The 12,961-nt window shown below is 36.5% G+C and overlaps 1 protein-coding gene and 1 pseudogene across 2 annotated transcripts; both read right to left on the bottom strand.

Annotated features, from left to right (window-relative positions):
* Positions 1-61: 61 nt before the first annotated feature.
* LOC137746645 (PH, RCC1 and FYVE domains-containing protein 1-like) lies at positions 62-8,283 on the bottom strand. 2 transcript variants are annotated; one of them, XM_068486650.1, is made up of 10 exons: positions 7,728-8,283; positions 6,680-6,766; positions 5,443-5,532; positions 5,089-5,169; positions 4,699-4,890; positions 2,545-4,617; positions 2,012-2,182; positions 974-1,338; positions 323-531; positions 62-229 (listed from the first exon to the last, which is right to left on the bottom strand). In XM_068486650.1, the coding sequence occupies exons 1-9, from the start codon at positions 7,794-7,796 to the stop codon at positions 399-401; spliced, it is 3,261 nt and encodes a 1,086-aa protein (XP_068342751.1). In that variant the 5' UTR covers positions 7,797-8,283; the 3' UTR covers positions 62-229; positions 323-398. The 2 variants fall into 2 exon arrangements, with proteins under 2 accessions (XP_068342751.1, XP_068342752.1); XM_068486651.1 differs by having other exon boundaries at positions 2,036-2,182.
* Positions 8,284-9,393: 1,110 nt separating this feature from the next.
* Positions 9,394-10,799, bottom strand: LOC137746499 (two-component response regulator ORR4-like; annotated as a pseudogene).
* Positions 10,800-12,961: the final 2,162 nt, after the last annotated feature.

Here is a 12,961-nt window from a genome sequence, read left to right as displayed (position 1 = left end):
GAAACTTTCTTCGTTTCAATTCACGGTAACCAGGCACAAGAAAGGAGATTGCCGAAACCTGTTAAACTGTAACTGAATTTTCTGAGCTTTTTATGTAAATAGTTCTCGAGTAAAGGATTTACAAGCAAAGCTATTTCGGAATTTGAATCCAGCAATCAACGTACTTACAAAGAATTTACACAAGCCTGACTAGCCTACTCTGACCGCTTCCCCTCCGGAAAACAAATATCTGCGATGAGTTGACGATACATTTCTCAGGGGAAAAAGAATAAGAAGGATAAGAGCCAAAATTCAAGGGATGAGAAGAAATTACCGCATTTACCTCCTTAAAATGAAAAACTAAAGGGTCAATGCGGTTAAAAACCCTTCTCGCTTGTGTCTTGACTGACATTAGCAGCTCAATGAGCTAACCCTTCTCTCCCCATCGGAATACTGGATTTTTCAACCACCGGCACATTGTACTGCTGATATACTCTACCCCTATTTGCCGCCCACCACTGTTCTGCTTGTTTCTCGCTGAACCGCTTTCGACTGAAAGAATTGAGGCACTTGAAAGTTAGTCATCGTCAATTAAATATGATTGACAGTGTACGTTAAATTATAGTTTGGAACATGCAGGCCTCGTACGCGAAGGACATGACATTTAGGATCCCTTGAAAGTAACGTTACTATTAGGAAAAGTAGAAAAATGAATAAAAGATTAACATTGACATGTGAAATACGTATCAACATTCAGACTTAGATATCAGCACGAATCCGTACTAAAATTTGGACATAATATGTGCAATATGGAAACCCTTTCATTAGTTTCCTGGGCTAGATTAGACAGCTCCTAATTTGTGATATGCAACTAACATGCACGTGATGACACCATTCAATCCACCTTCGAAAACACAAACACATTTATTTTCGATACCTGAGGACCTTTTTTTCAAATTTGGGTGCATGAAGTAATCTGGAAAAAGGGGCATACCTGAAACGAACACGCTTGAGATCTTTGACACCTCCAGGCAAGGAAACAAGGGTAATATATACACCAGGCTCATCTTGCTCAACCCACTCATCCCCTTGTGCTATTTCAGTCTTTGTTCCTCTGTTTTTATGCCTAGCTGTTGCTTCTGAATGTGTCACTTCTGTGTGATTCGAAGTGGCCCGTGGCACATCAGAAATCATCACACTGTCCGATACAACTGAATAAGGTTCATGGAAATTCAATGGACTGCTTGTTTTCTCAACGGCTGTAGTAGAAACTTCATGAGTGGGACTGGAAGAGTCTAACGGACGAGTATCCATGTTTCTTGCCATTCCAATTGGTAACCTTTCAGCCATTTCCTTTAACTAACATAAATGAAACAAGGTACTAATTCAGACTTTTTTATCGAACAGTATTATTTCAGCTACTGTGATGCTTTCTTGCATAATGGGGTTTCGAAATGTCACGACAAAGAACTTAAAATGTTAAAAGTCTATCCTTGGATTAAACAAGTTTGAAACAATCAATGCATAATATGAGATTAGGACTGTAATGTACTTCTGAAAGGGATAAAGTATGCATTTTTTCAGTAGTAGACATGAAACCGACATTAATAATCTAACTTCCATGACCGATCCTGCATTTATATTTCCATATTAGACACGTCACCCTCAAAACTTGAATTTCAGTACAGCAGTCCTAAATAGGATAATCTACCGAGGACCTAAATATACTTAAAAAGTGTAAATTGTTAGTTATATATCTATTAGCTATTTATCATTATTTCCGTATTATTGATGAAGAACTGTAAACTTGATCATATGCACATAGCACCTAAGTAAGGTTGCTGTTTGTTACGAAGTTCCATACATCCTCACTGATACAAAAAACACATTGACTTCATCATAACATTCTTTTCTTTTGCATTTCCCACAGTATGTTAATATCCAGATAAATTACTGCATGCTCTTGAAAAATCAAACTGACCACAACTCTATTTCAAATACTAAACTGTTTAAATTCAGAATGCATACTCACTGTAAACATAAGAATGAAACCTACTTGGGCTGTGAGCGACTTAATTACTTCCTTCGCTGCTTTGCATTTCAGAGTTTCTTCCCCTGCTACTTTCAGAGCCTCCTTCAACTGTTGGGTAGTTTTATCCATCTCAATGTCTTGAAGTTGAGCCTTACGAGTAAGATCTTCAACCTACACCAAAAAAAAAAAAAAAGAATAAAAAGGTAATCACCATGGTAAACTAGAATGAAGGAGATGAAGAAGACATAAGAGAAATATTTCAGCACTGCTCATTGCCCTAAAATTATTGTATACAAAGTACTGACACACAAAGTAGAGAAAATGCCATCGACATCTAGCAGTCCTTGTCCCTCTTAGACACTGAGATATTGCAGAGTTGCATACAGAATCAAATTGTTACTCAAACAGAAAGGCAAGTTATCCTCGGGAAAAAGTAAATTTGCTTTGACCGAAATGCAGGGAAAACTAGATATTGAACAGAAAAGTGAATTTTCATACAGTTATTGACATTCAAAAAAAGACAAGCAACATACCTGAGCTTTTAATTTTAGAACTTCTTCACTCAGATTGACATTTATCCTTTTAGCATCATCCCCAACTTTTGGAAAAGTAAGCCCTGAAAGAGCTGGGGTTGGTGTTGTGGAACGAGGTGGACTAGATCGTCTCGATGTTGGTGATGTTGCTCGAGATGCAATTCTGGATCCAGGAAGCGAAGCAGAGAAAAACTTTTTGGATGATCCAGGGTTGAAAGATTTAGTCCCATTGAGTGCGCGACGCTCAGAAACTCCATTTGCAATGGGAGTAACACAATTGCTGCTGAAATCCATTTTCTTGTTGCTTTTGGCAGATCCATTTTCCATTTCTTTAACATTGTTTTCAATCAGTTCGTTGAATCCCTGATTCATACTTCCCCTTCTACTGATAGCAGACCCAGATGAAGAGTTGGTTTCAGTGGCCTTCCTAAGTCTTGCAAAACAGTTATCACAGACACGATAAGGTTTGTTTGGGTTTGGTGCCATGGAAGCCTTGAGACACTTGTTGCTGCTGCATGAATGGCATAACACAAGTCCACAATTATAACAATTGTGTCTTTTTCTTTTAAAATTAAATGGAAGGCGACAGCCAGAACACATTGATTGATCAATACCAGAGACCCATTTGTGAAGACAGATAGCAGCAGTAAAGTTAGCGCCACAGACAATACTCTTGACTTGTTTGTCTTTTAAAGCTTCAATTAATGTTGGTGAAAATTTGTCTTCTGTATCCCCAAGACCTAATCGACCATTTGCACCCTTTCCCCAAGTGTAAACTTCAGTTCTTGAAGTTAAAACTGCAACATGATTAGCACCACAAGCAATTTCTTCAACAAAACTCTTCATTAGCTTTCCCTCTACACGTCTTGGAAGTTTCCCATCAGCTTTAGGGACCCCTAATTGACCAAAAACAGGGCTTCCCATAGTGTAAACATGGCCCGTAGTTGTAAGTGCAACAGTCATGCTTTGTCCGCAGGCAACTTTACAGAAGTTGGGTTCAACCAAAGCAGCAACACAAGTGGGCACAAGTCTTGCTTCCTTATCACCATGTCCAAGTCGACCTTTATCTCCATCTCCCCATGTAAAAAGCTTTCCAGAAGAGCAATTGCTGGAACTTGATGACCCCACCATAACTTCAATTACTGCTGCAGTGTGCCAAACACCACAAGCTACTCGCACAGTGCGGAGACCTTTAAGGGAATCAACCTCCCTGGGCACCGAAGTGCTCTTTCGATCCCCATGACCTAGAACACCAAATGTGCCATCGCCAAAAGTAAACAATTGCCCAGCAGAGGTCACAACAGCTGTGTGCCATGGTCCACATGAAACCGATGAGACATGAATTCCCTCTAAAGGTCCATTTAGCTTTTTTGGGACCCATTGACTTGATTGAGACCCATGACCAAGGAGTGCAAAATTGGAATTACTGCCACCCCATGTGTACATGTCACCGGAAAGTGTGACAGCACAAGAATGGTATTCCCCACATGCTAATAATTCAATATTCATGTTTTTCAGAGCATCTATGAGTTTTGGATGTGAAACATCAGCATCCACACCATGTCCAAGTCTGCCTCCTAATTCTTCACCCCAAGAAAATACCTCCCCTTGCTTGGTTACAAAAGCAGCATGCCGTCCACCACAAGCTATGCTTTGGACATCAAGCACTACGGCAGATTCCAAGACTTTAGGCACAAAAGAATCCATCTTACAACCAGAAGAACTTCCAACTCTATGTGATCCTCCACCCAGAAAGCAATCACCAACGCCTTCCCCCCAAATGAAAACATCCCCTAAGGCTAAAGCATCACCTTCATCATGACCAGAGCCTTGACTTGATGAGCTAACAGCACTTGATAAACTTACTCTAAATGCATCCACACCTGCACCCCTTGTTCGTCCGTTCATTCCATCTGAGCCTCCCGAAGAGGGGACTGAGCCACAAGAAGCATCTGAAGGGAAGGGAATTTTTGGAGGCAGGGCATACAACATGACATCCGATAAAACCTTCTCTAAACCAATTTTAGGAGGGCTTTCAAATGCAGCATGAAGATGAAACGGTTCCACGCCATCCTGCAGCAGTGACAAGAAGACTATTTACTTCTATATCACAGTTTAGGGACAGCAATAACAAGAGAAACAAAAATAGATCACCTTCTGCGAACTATCACCACTACAAAATGGAGAGCTCAATGGAGAAATTTGTTGGGTGTGTGATCTAGGACTATTTGCCTCAGATGTAACTCCACTTCTTGATTCTGCTCTCCGCTTCTGGTGAAGGCCACGTGATATTAATGCTTTTAGACCAGTAAACCAAACTTCAGCTTCATCTTTATCCTTGCATATCTGGCATAAGCAAGTGACATTAAAAAAGGTAAATGAAATTTATGGAAGAGCACAAGGGGTACGATACATAACTAATATATAGAAAAGTTAAAAGTAAATAAGTAAATGGATTGGATAAAAGAAAAGAAAGTTGAGCATGGAGAACAAAATATCTAAGAATCAGATGCATCAGAAATCAACAACGAAGAAGATGCTTACCAAATCCAAAGACCTATCATTATATATAAGAGAAAATGACTGATATTCCTTTTCAGGCCGAGGATACCTCTGAAAGGTTTGCTGCAATAATATCAAAACAGAATGTTCAGTTACATTCATAACTGAGAAATAAATGACAAAGAGAACTAAACAAGCCAACATTAAAAATCCTTATCAACAGGAAACCAAATATAATCTGGAGGAAATATAGTTCTAGAAAGAACTAAAGATATATCTACAGGAAAACAAATAAGTGATTTATACTATATGTATGTTCTGGTCATCTATAACTAGCATACTATTGAAGTATTCACCATTGAAGAGGTGTAGGAGACCACAACATGAGAAACTTACAGTGCGCTGACCAGGTACAATTCTCGAGACTTGGCTTAGTTTAACATATTTCTCCTCTTTCCCTGAGTACCATATTAGAACAGATTCATCCTGAAAGAAGAAACATGGAATAACATTCAAAATCCAAGAAAAAAATGGAATTGACGGTAATATTTCTTTGCCCAATACATCACTCGAAACTGCGATAAATGACTCATAAAAATCATGTTATTAGATCTCATAAAGCTTAACAAAATTATCATAAAGGAATAATAGTATTTTAAGGCTGTGTAACAGTAGAACTTCAGATGAAGAATTTACTGCAACATCAAGAAGGTTAGAACTAGACATGAGCAAGCACCCAAACCTTATTACTAATGATGATAATCCTATATTCAACTGAAAACAAGCACCACGTAGCAGATGTAGTAGAATGTGAATAGTGAGCAGTATGAAAAATATGTTCCACACTATCTAAACCCTCTGAGTGAACCAGTTGTTCAGGTTTTTTACTTTATTAATCATATCAAAAGCATATATGATGGTTTTCATGGTGTTTGTCTATATGTAGCCTTGGGATCATATTAAAAAGTAAGCCATGGATGCCCTGGAGACCAGTCTTTCTCTGAACCCAGCGAAATTACTTTAAGGAGAGGTACTAGCAAATCTCATAGCCATTTCTTGGTTAGTTCTCATAGGGGTATCCTTCTCGCTACATTCCAGTTAACTGTAACCATTTTTCTTTAAAATGAAATTTTTTTGTGTTGTTTCACCCTATAAGCCCTGCCTAGTTCACTCTTACCAAATTGTTCTGGAATTTGAAAGATAATGCCTAAGGCATACAGAAACTGTAGATATTTCGCTTCACTTACTGTGCCCTGCCTACTTTACTCTACCAAGTAATTTTTTCTCGCTAGACTATCAATCCAGACCCAAGTCACCATCTAGAGGCATAACATGCCAAACATATGATATAACTAGAGATTATTGCTCTATAGTCTATATACAATTCTAAAACATTATAAAGCCATCAAATACTTCACTGCAAATCCCTTTTGACATACCGACGTAACATAAACTTAGTGAAGCAAGAAATAGATAATCAATATAAACAAGCATGAATGCAAGACCAGTCATTCGTAAAAACTCTGATTCACATTTCAAAACTCCAAGAAAGAAAAATAAGCAATTTAGAAAAAAGAAACATGCAAAATAGATAAAAGAATGTATGTTGCTCTTCAAATACAGTTGGACATACATTGGACAGCCTGAAAGGACAAAATTTGGGTTTCCCTCTGCGTCCATACTTGAGCAATTGTGCCCCCTTTTTCAGAGCAGTGATGGCCTGTTTTGGAATAAGCAGAACATGAATTAAAAAAAACTACACATGTTCTCCAAACTGATAACTGTATGGAAAAGAACAATATTAATAGCACTGCAGAACAAGATGAATCAGTGTGGATTAGAAAACAGCGCACAGTTAATTACAAGAACATCCAACTAAATGTATGAATATTACACATATTTAGCACATCTGAGAAGCATTCCCTGCCTTCTGCAAAAGGCATATGTTACCACATCTATCTATGTTACGTCAGAAAATTTATTCTCTTGAGCAAAAACTTATCAAGTCACTTCTAATACAGCATCTGTGTTTCGAGGCATATGACATAGCTATTCGTCCAGTTTAATTTTGTCAAAGCACCAAGCTACACCTCTTAAGTTCATCAAATATTAACGAAGATCTTTATTTGTGGCAAAATGGTTGCGGCAATAAACTATCGTTGTTCTCATTCATTCTTTCTCATTTCTTTCAAGTGCGCACACACACACACACACACACACACAAAAACATGTGTGCATAAGCATAGGAAATAATCAATACAACTGTCTATGTAACACGGCAATGTAGACACGAACAGTGAGTGATCTCCTAAGTGCACACACAACTTCTTACATATTCAATAAGGCAATTCAACAACAAATGCGGCATGAGATTATGTTGCAGAATAACAGTTGCTTCGGTGACTATAAGTATTGTCATATTTAAGTTTCTTTGCATTGCATTTTCTCATCAACACAGCTAAGCTTACAAACTATAAGAGCTTGCAAATTTTAATAACAAATTATTGGAAAAAACTTATCAAAACCACGAAACACTAATGAAATGAATAATTAACGAAAAATAGTCACTAATGACGCTTCTAATTCATTCATCAACTGCAATTTCAACTTCAAATAAAAATAAATAAATTTAATCAAAACAAATAAAAATAAAATAAATTCCAAAGCGAATGAAAGTTCACCAAGTCAATGTCCCTTTCGAGTGGGCCCGCCTTTGCCTGATCCGCAGTCATCCTGTCCATACGCAGCATCAACGATTCAATCCCCCTTTCCCTTCCGAAACCCTAACCTCCACCGCCACCACTGCACCTCCCATTGCCTCCTTCCGCAACTCCAATACTCTCGCCCTCTCCCTCGCCGGAGACTCAATCAGAGCCGTCGATTGAACTTCTCGATGGAGATCACTGATTCGGATTGAAGTTCATTCACTTCTGAATTCGAGGCAGCTCGGAGAAGAGGAACGAATAACAAGAACGGCGGCGGAAAAGCACCAAGTTTGTCCCTAAACGACGAGGCAATGCGGCCAAAAGTGGTGGTGGCAGCGGTAGTGATTTCCAAGATTCTCGGCGTCGTTTACTTCGAGGCACAGTGTTTGTATGGGAGATTAATTCGGGCAGTGCGCCACAAGGAAAGGGACCGAATATGCGGGGAAAATAGTGAGAGAGAGAGAGAGAGAGAGAGAGAATCTGAGTAGTGAAGGTGTCGAAAGTGATTGATTGATCCGGTGGGACTGTGGACACCGGCTTTGGCTGCTTTTTTTTTTTTTTTTTTTTTTGTGAATTTATAATCATATTTTGGTGTTTCTATTTTGTAGCTATGAAGTCAACTACTGACTATTGTGGTCAACAGCCATTCACAAATTGCCACGACTGAATGGGACAGAGGGGAACACTACTTTTTTTTTTCTTTTTTGGTTTTGTTTTTCTTGTTACCTTTTTTATTGCCTTGTGTTTGGACGCTTGGATGGGAAATTTTGTGGATTTAATTTTTTAGAATTTGTGAAATTTTTTGGTTGTTTAATTTAAAAGTATAATGAGATTTAAATAAGAATTTGATAAGAACGTAGAGTTGCTAATATATAAATGAGACAATAGTTTTTAGTTAGCAAATGTGCTACTGGTGATACTGGTGGGTGGTGGTGGTGACAACAGTAGTAAGAGTGGTAACGGTGATCGTAGAGATGGTTGCAACGATCATATAGGTGATGGCGGCCGCTCTCGAACCAATTGATAGGTAAAATTGTCTCATTAAATCTGTTTATATTATGATTAAATAAGTAAATACGCCTTAACCTTCAATAAATGCGAAGTAAATCCCCTCAAGGGATCTAATGGCATAAAAACATAGATAGATTGTTGGTGTTAAAACTCAGTTAGAACCCAACTAGGCTCAACACATGATACGCCCCGGGTGTTGTTTTCGGTCCTAGTGTCACAAGGTGGCTTGGGTGAGAGAATATATAATTTTTTTTCTCCGACAACCCACTTAAATGGATTTCCCTACATGGCTACACATTCAAGTTTACAAACAAAAGTTTTCCATGTTTGCACAATCTCCAATAGCATCACAAATCTAAATGATACTGAAAATGAATGGTTAAGATTGAAAGTAAAAAAAATAAATTTTTTTTCCTCATTTCAACTGTTAGTAGAGAAAATAGAAGAATCTCTCAGGAAGGAACTCTAGAGATCAAGTTTTTTTCTTTCTGCTATTAGTAACTGATTTACGTCATGACATGTAATGTGAAACCCACATATATTAATGTTTGACAATCCATCCACCATCGTTCCTACCCGATACTTCCACAAAAAAAAGGAAAAAAAAACTGATGAAATGCTCATGAAGTGATCAAGTCATTATATTTTGTTCTTGTTCTCTCTTATTGAAGTTGGATTGGTCCTCCATATCCATACTGCTTCTGCCCTTCAATATGTGAGGTCTAAGCTTGTTCACATCTGATAATTGCATTGGTTTAACAAAAAACTTTTCTGCTCCTTCCTCCAAGCATCTGATCAATAATAACTCATCAACCCACATGTCAGATCATGATCATATATATAATTATATACAAATATATATATATATGTGTGTGTGTGTGTGTGTGTGTAATGAATTAAGTGTATACGGAGAAATATTAAAATATTCTCCTAATTACCTGTTGATCCTTGATGGCTCATTCTCTGAGGACATAATAACAACCGGTATGTCTTTAAACACATTAGATCCCTGCAAATCAAATCAATTTTTATTAGTTTTCTGAGGAAAAACTATCACCTTCGATGGATCTGCTAATTGCCTTAGGATTTGGAACAATCAAGAATTATTTGGAATTCAATTTACAAGATTTGAAGATCAATATTTCTCTACACTATAAGATGCACCAAATTTAATCATTCAATCATAGAAAATGAAAGATTCTCCAAAAGTGGGATCTAAATTAGGGTTTTGAATTTGCATGCAGAGCGAGAGGATTCTCCCAAAGGGGGAGCATAGCAAAATTTTCATCTAAAATATTTGGATTTTGATTTTAATTTAAATCATAATGATTCGCTGAAGATTTCGGTCCTGTGTTTTACCTTAACCTTTCTGAGGAGATCATAGCCAGTTATACCTGGCATGCAGTAATCTGTAATGATCAAATTTACATCAACATCTTGGTGATGATTATCTGGAGAAAGAGAGGGAATATCTGCAGCACTTTGATCACCTTGTTCATGCAAACGTAAAAATTCCAAAGCCTTGCTTCCAGAATCAACAGCAGTAACTGCAAAATAATTAATGCAACAAGAGATCAGCCCTAAAGATTTAGCAATCAATTAAACAAAAGTAAATAAACATAATCATATTTTACATAAAATAAATCAAAATCTTATTTGTTTTTAGGTAAAACGATAGTGGTTTAATAAAAATTTAAAGAAAAGTACAAACTTTCTTATTTCTAAGGTACAAACTTAAAAAAAGGGTGCCCTGGTTAAAATCCGAAAGGTTCTCAAACTAAAAAGATTCAAAAGCGAAAAACAAAGCCAGTTTGGCCATTCTAATAACATATCATACTGACGTATCGATAAGCATGCAAAGCAACAAAGTAACGCATCCAAACTTTGAAATCATCGTGCTTATTGATCAAATTATATGTTTACCTTGGTAAGAAGAAGTCTTGAGAAGTCTCTCAATTAACTTTCTGTCAATACGAGGCTCTAATCATCAACAGCAAGAACATGAAACTGTTGAGCCTCTGCAGCTGCCAAACCCATAATTCCAATCTTGTAATCTCAAAAGCAACACAAAAAACACAGAAGGAAGAAGAACGAGATGAATGTTATGGCGATGGTGAAAGGAGAGAAAGGGTGGGTGGGATTTAAATGGGGAAGCCATCGGAGTAAGAGAGAGAAAATCCTCTTGGAAATCTGATAGTTGGAAAGAAAGATCCGACAGATTTCGTCCAGAGTCTCGAGGATCTTATAGGTTGATTTTTGAATTAGTGAACAAGCAAAGAAGGTGGTATTTTTCTTTTCTTTTTTAATATTTGAACTCATACGATACTTAGTTTACGATCTCATGATATTCCTCTTCACTTGTAAGTGAGAAGTTACGTACGATTTTCCTCAAAAACGATTTTAAACCACATTATTAGTAACCCATTGTGAAATTTAACTCATTTCCTCATCCAAGTAATATGTAAATAATATTATTTATTCAAAACATGAAAAGAAAAAATATTTGGAATCGTTCATTTTATTCTCATTTGACCTTTTGAGGAAATTGACCATTTCGGTCCAGTCTACGGTTGTGTTATATACTAAAGTTATAGACATTTTCTCTATGTACAATTACTGTCATGGTGCTGTTGTGTGTTTAGAGAGATTATATTAACACATTCCAAATTACTTCTTTAATACCTTTTTAACTTTTTAATATTTTCTACACACCACTAGCACTTGATAAATAAATATTAAAAAATTAAAAAGGTGTGTAAGAAGTAATTTGGTGTGTGTGAATATAATCTCCCGTGTGTTTATTGTATTACCATTCCTCGAAATACCGAATAAAATTTTTAACAATTGCAAATAAACATGTTAATAATAGACAAAAATGAAGGAAGAAAATCAATCTTTTGTGAATTTACACAGCACAAGTAAGCCAAAAATAATTTAGAAAATTATGAGCTGACACGTGTACTTTTATTCACAATTTATGAGAATGTCAGTTGATGAACCCACATCTGTTATAAGCATAATTCAACCACTAGAAAGACTTAAGTTGCTAACTACAATTTTTCCAAGCTCGGTTGTCCATGATAAAAAGATAAAGCAAGAGAACTAAAGGTAGAATTAATAACTATTTTCTACTTTTAAGCTTTCCTAATTGAAGACATACTTCTTTATTCAAGGAAGCAAAATCACATCACCCGAGGATTAGCTTTTCTTTCACAAATGCTTCCCATCCATGCTTGATTTACTCTTTGGTCTCACTGGAAAGGGATGGTGGCCCTCGACAACGTTGGGGAATTGTCGAAGGCTCTTGGGTTAGGTTCACCAGAATCTACGGAAGAGGTGTAGAGATAAAAATAAAGAAAACGTTTTTTCTTTTCGTGGGTTTTAGTTTAATGCTAATTTTTCTTTGCTACCAATTGAGGGCAAATTTGGGAGTTTAGTGAAAATTTTTATAAGTTGGCAAAACTGACAATGAAAAACAATAGAATTATGGTTTTTTTATTAGCACCTCACATATTGTTGAATACATCCTATATAAATATGTATTATTAAATCACTCATGTATCTTAATATGAACCCTAACTCTAAATTGGTTGTCTAAACCTGAACCCTAAAATCCTAAAACCCCTAATTGACAAAAACCCCCAAATTGATAGAAACCTAAACCCTAAAAATAAAATAAAAAATGTTATGAATTCGTAACCAGACGTACTTCATTATGGATTTTGTAAGAACTACAACATTTTTTTTGTTATCAAAATCGATAACTACTCCAAAACAAATTTTTCGATTTCTCAAAAAAAAAAAAATTTGAATCAATCCATTATAATATAAACAAAATTTTCTCTTAGTGGTAAGCTTGGCAGTTGGCACTACTTTCTTTTATGTTTTGTATAGTAAAAAGAATTGATATCATTATAATCTTCCCATTATAATTTTGAAAAAAAAAAATTCATCCATGTCCTAACATTCTTTTTTGGGTCAAAATTTTGTGAGATTGACTCTAGAGGAGTAACAAAGAGGATACAAATTTTGGATTTGAGCTCTACCAGTGAAATAAACCAACAATTGAATGTCATGCAGTCGATCTCATAATTAGCATTTACATGTTTAGCAAGAGTCTTGAAATTTGGAGGTGTGGTGAGAATGAACAATGAGAGAATGTTGAATGTATGTGAAGAATGTGGGTTGTATGTAGAAAG

This window comes from Pyrus communis, chromosome 10, assembly GCF_963583255.1.
Source record: "Pyrus communis chromosome 10, drPyrComm1.1, whole genome shotgun sequence".
In the NCBI taxonomy this organism is placed as follows: Eukaryota; Viridiplantae; Streptophyta; class Magnoliopsida; order Rosales; family Rosaceae; genus Pyrus; species Pyrus communis.
The sequence above is the reverse complement of the archived record's forward strand: the minus strand, read 5'-3'. Positions and strand labels throughout refer to the sequence as shown.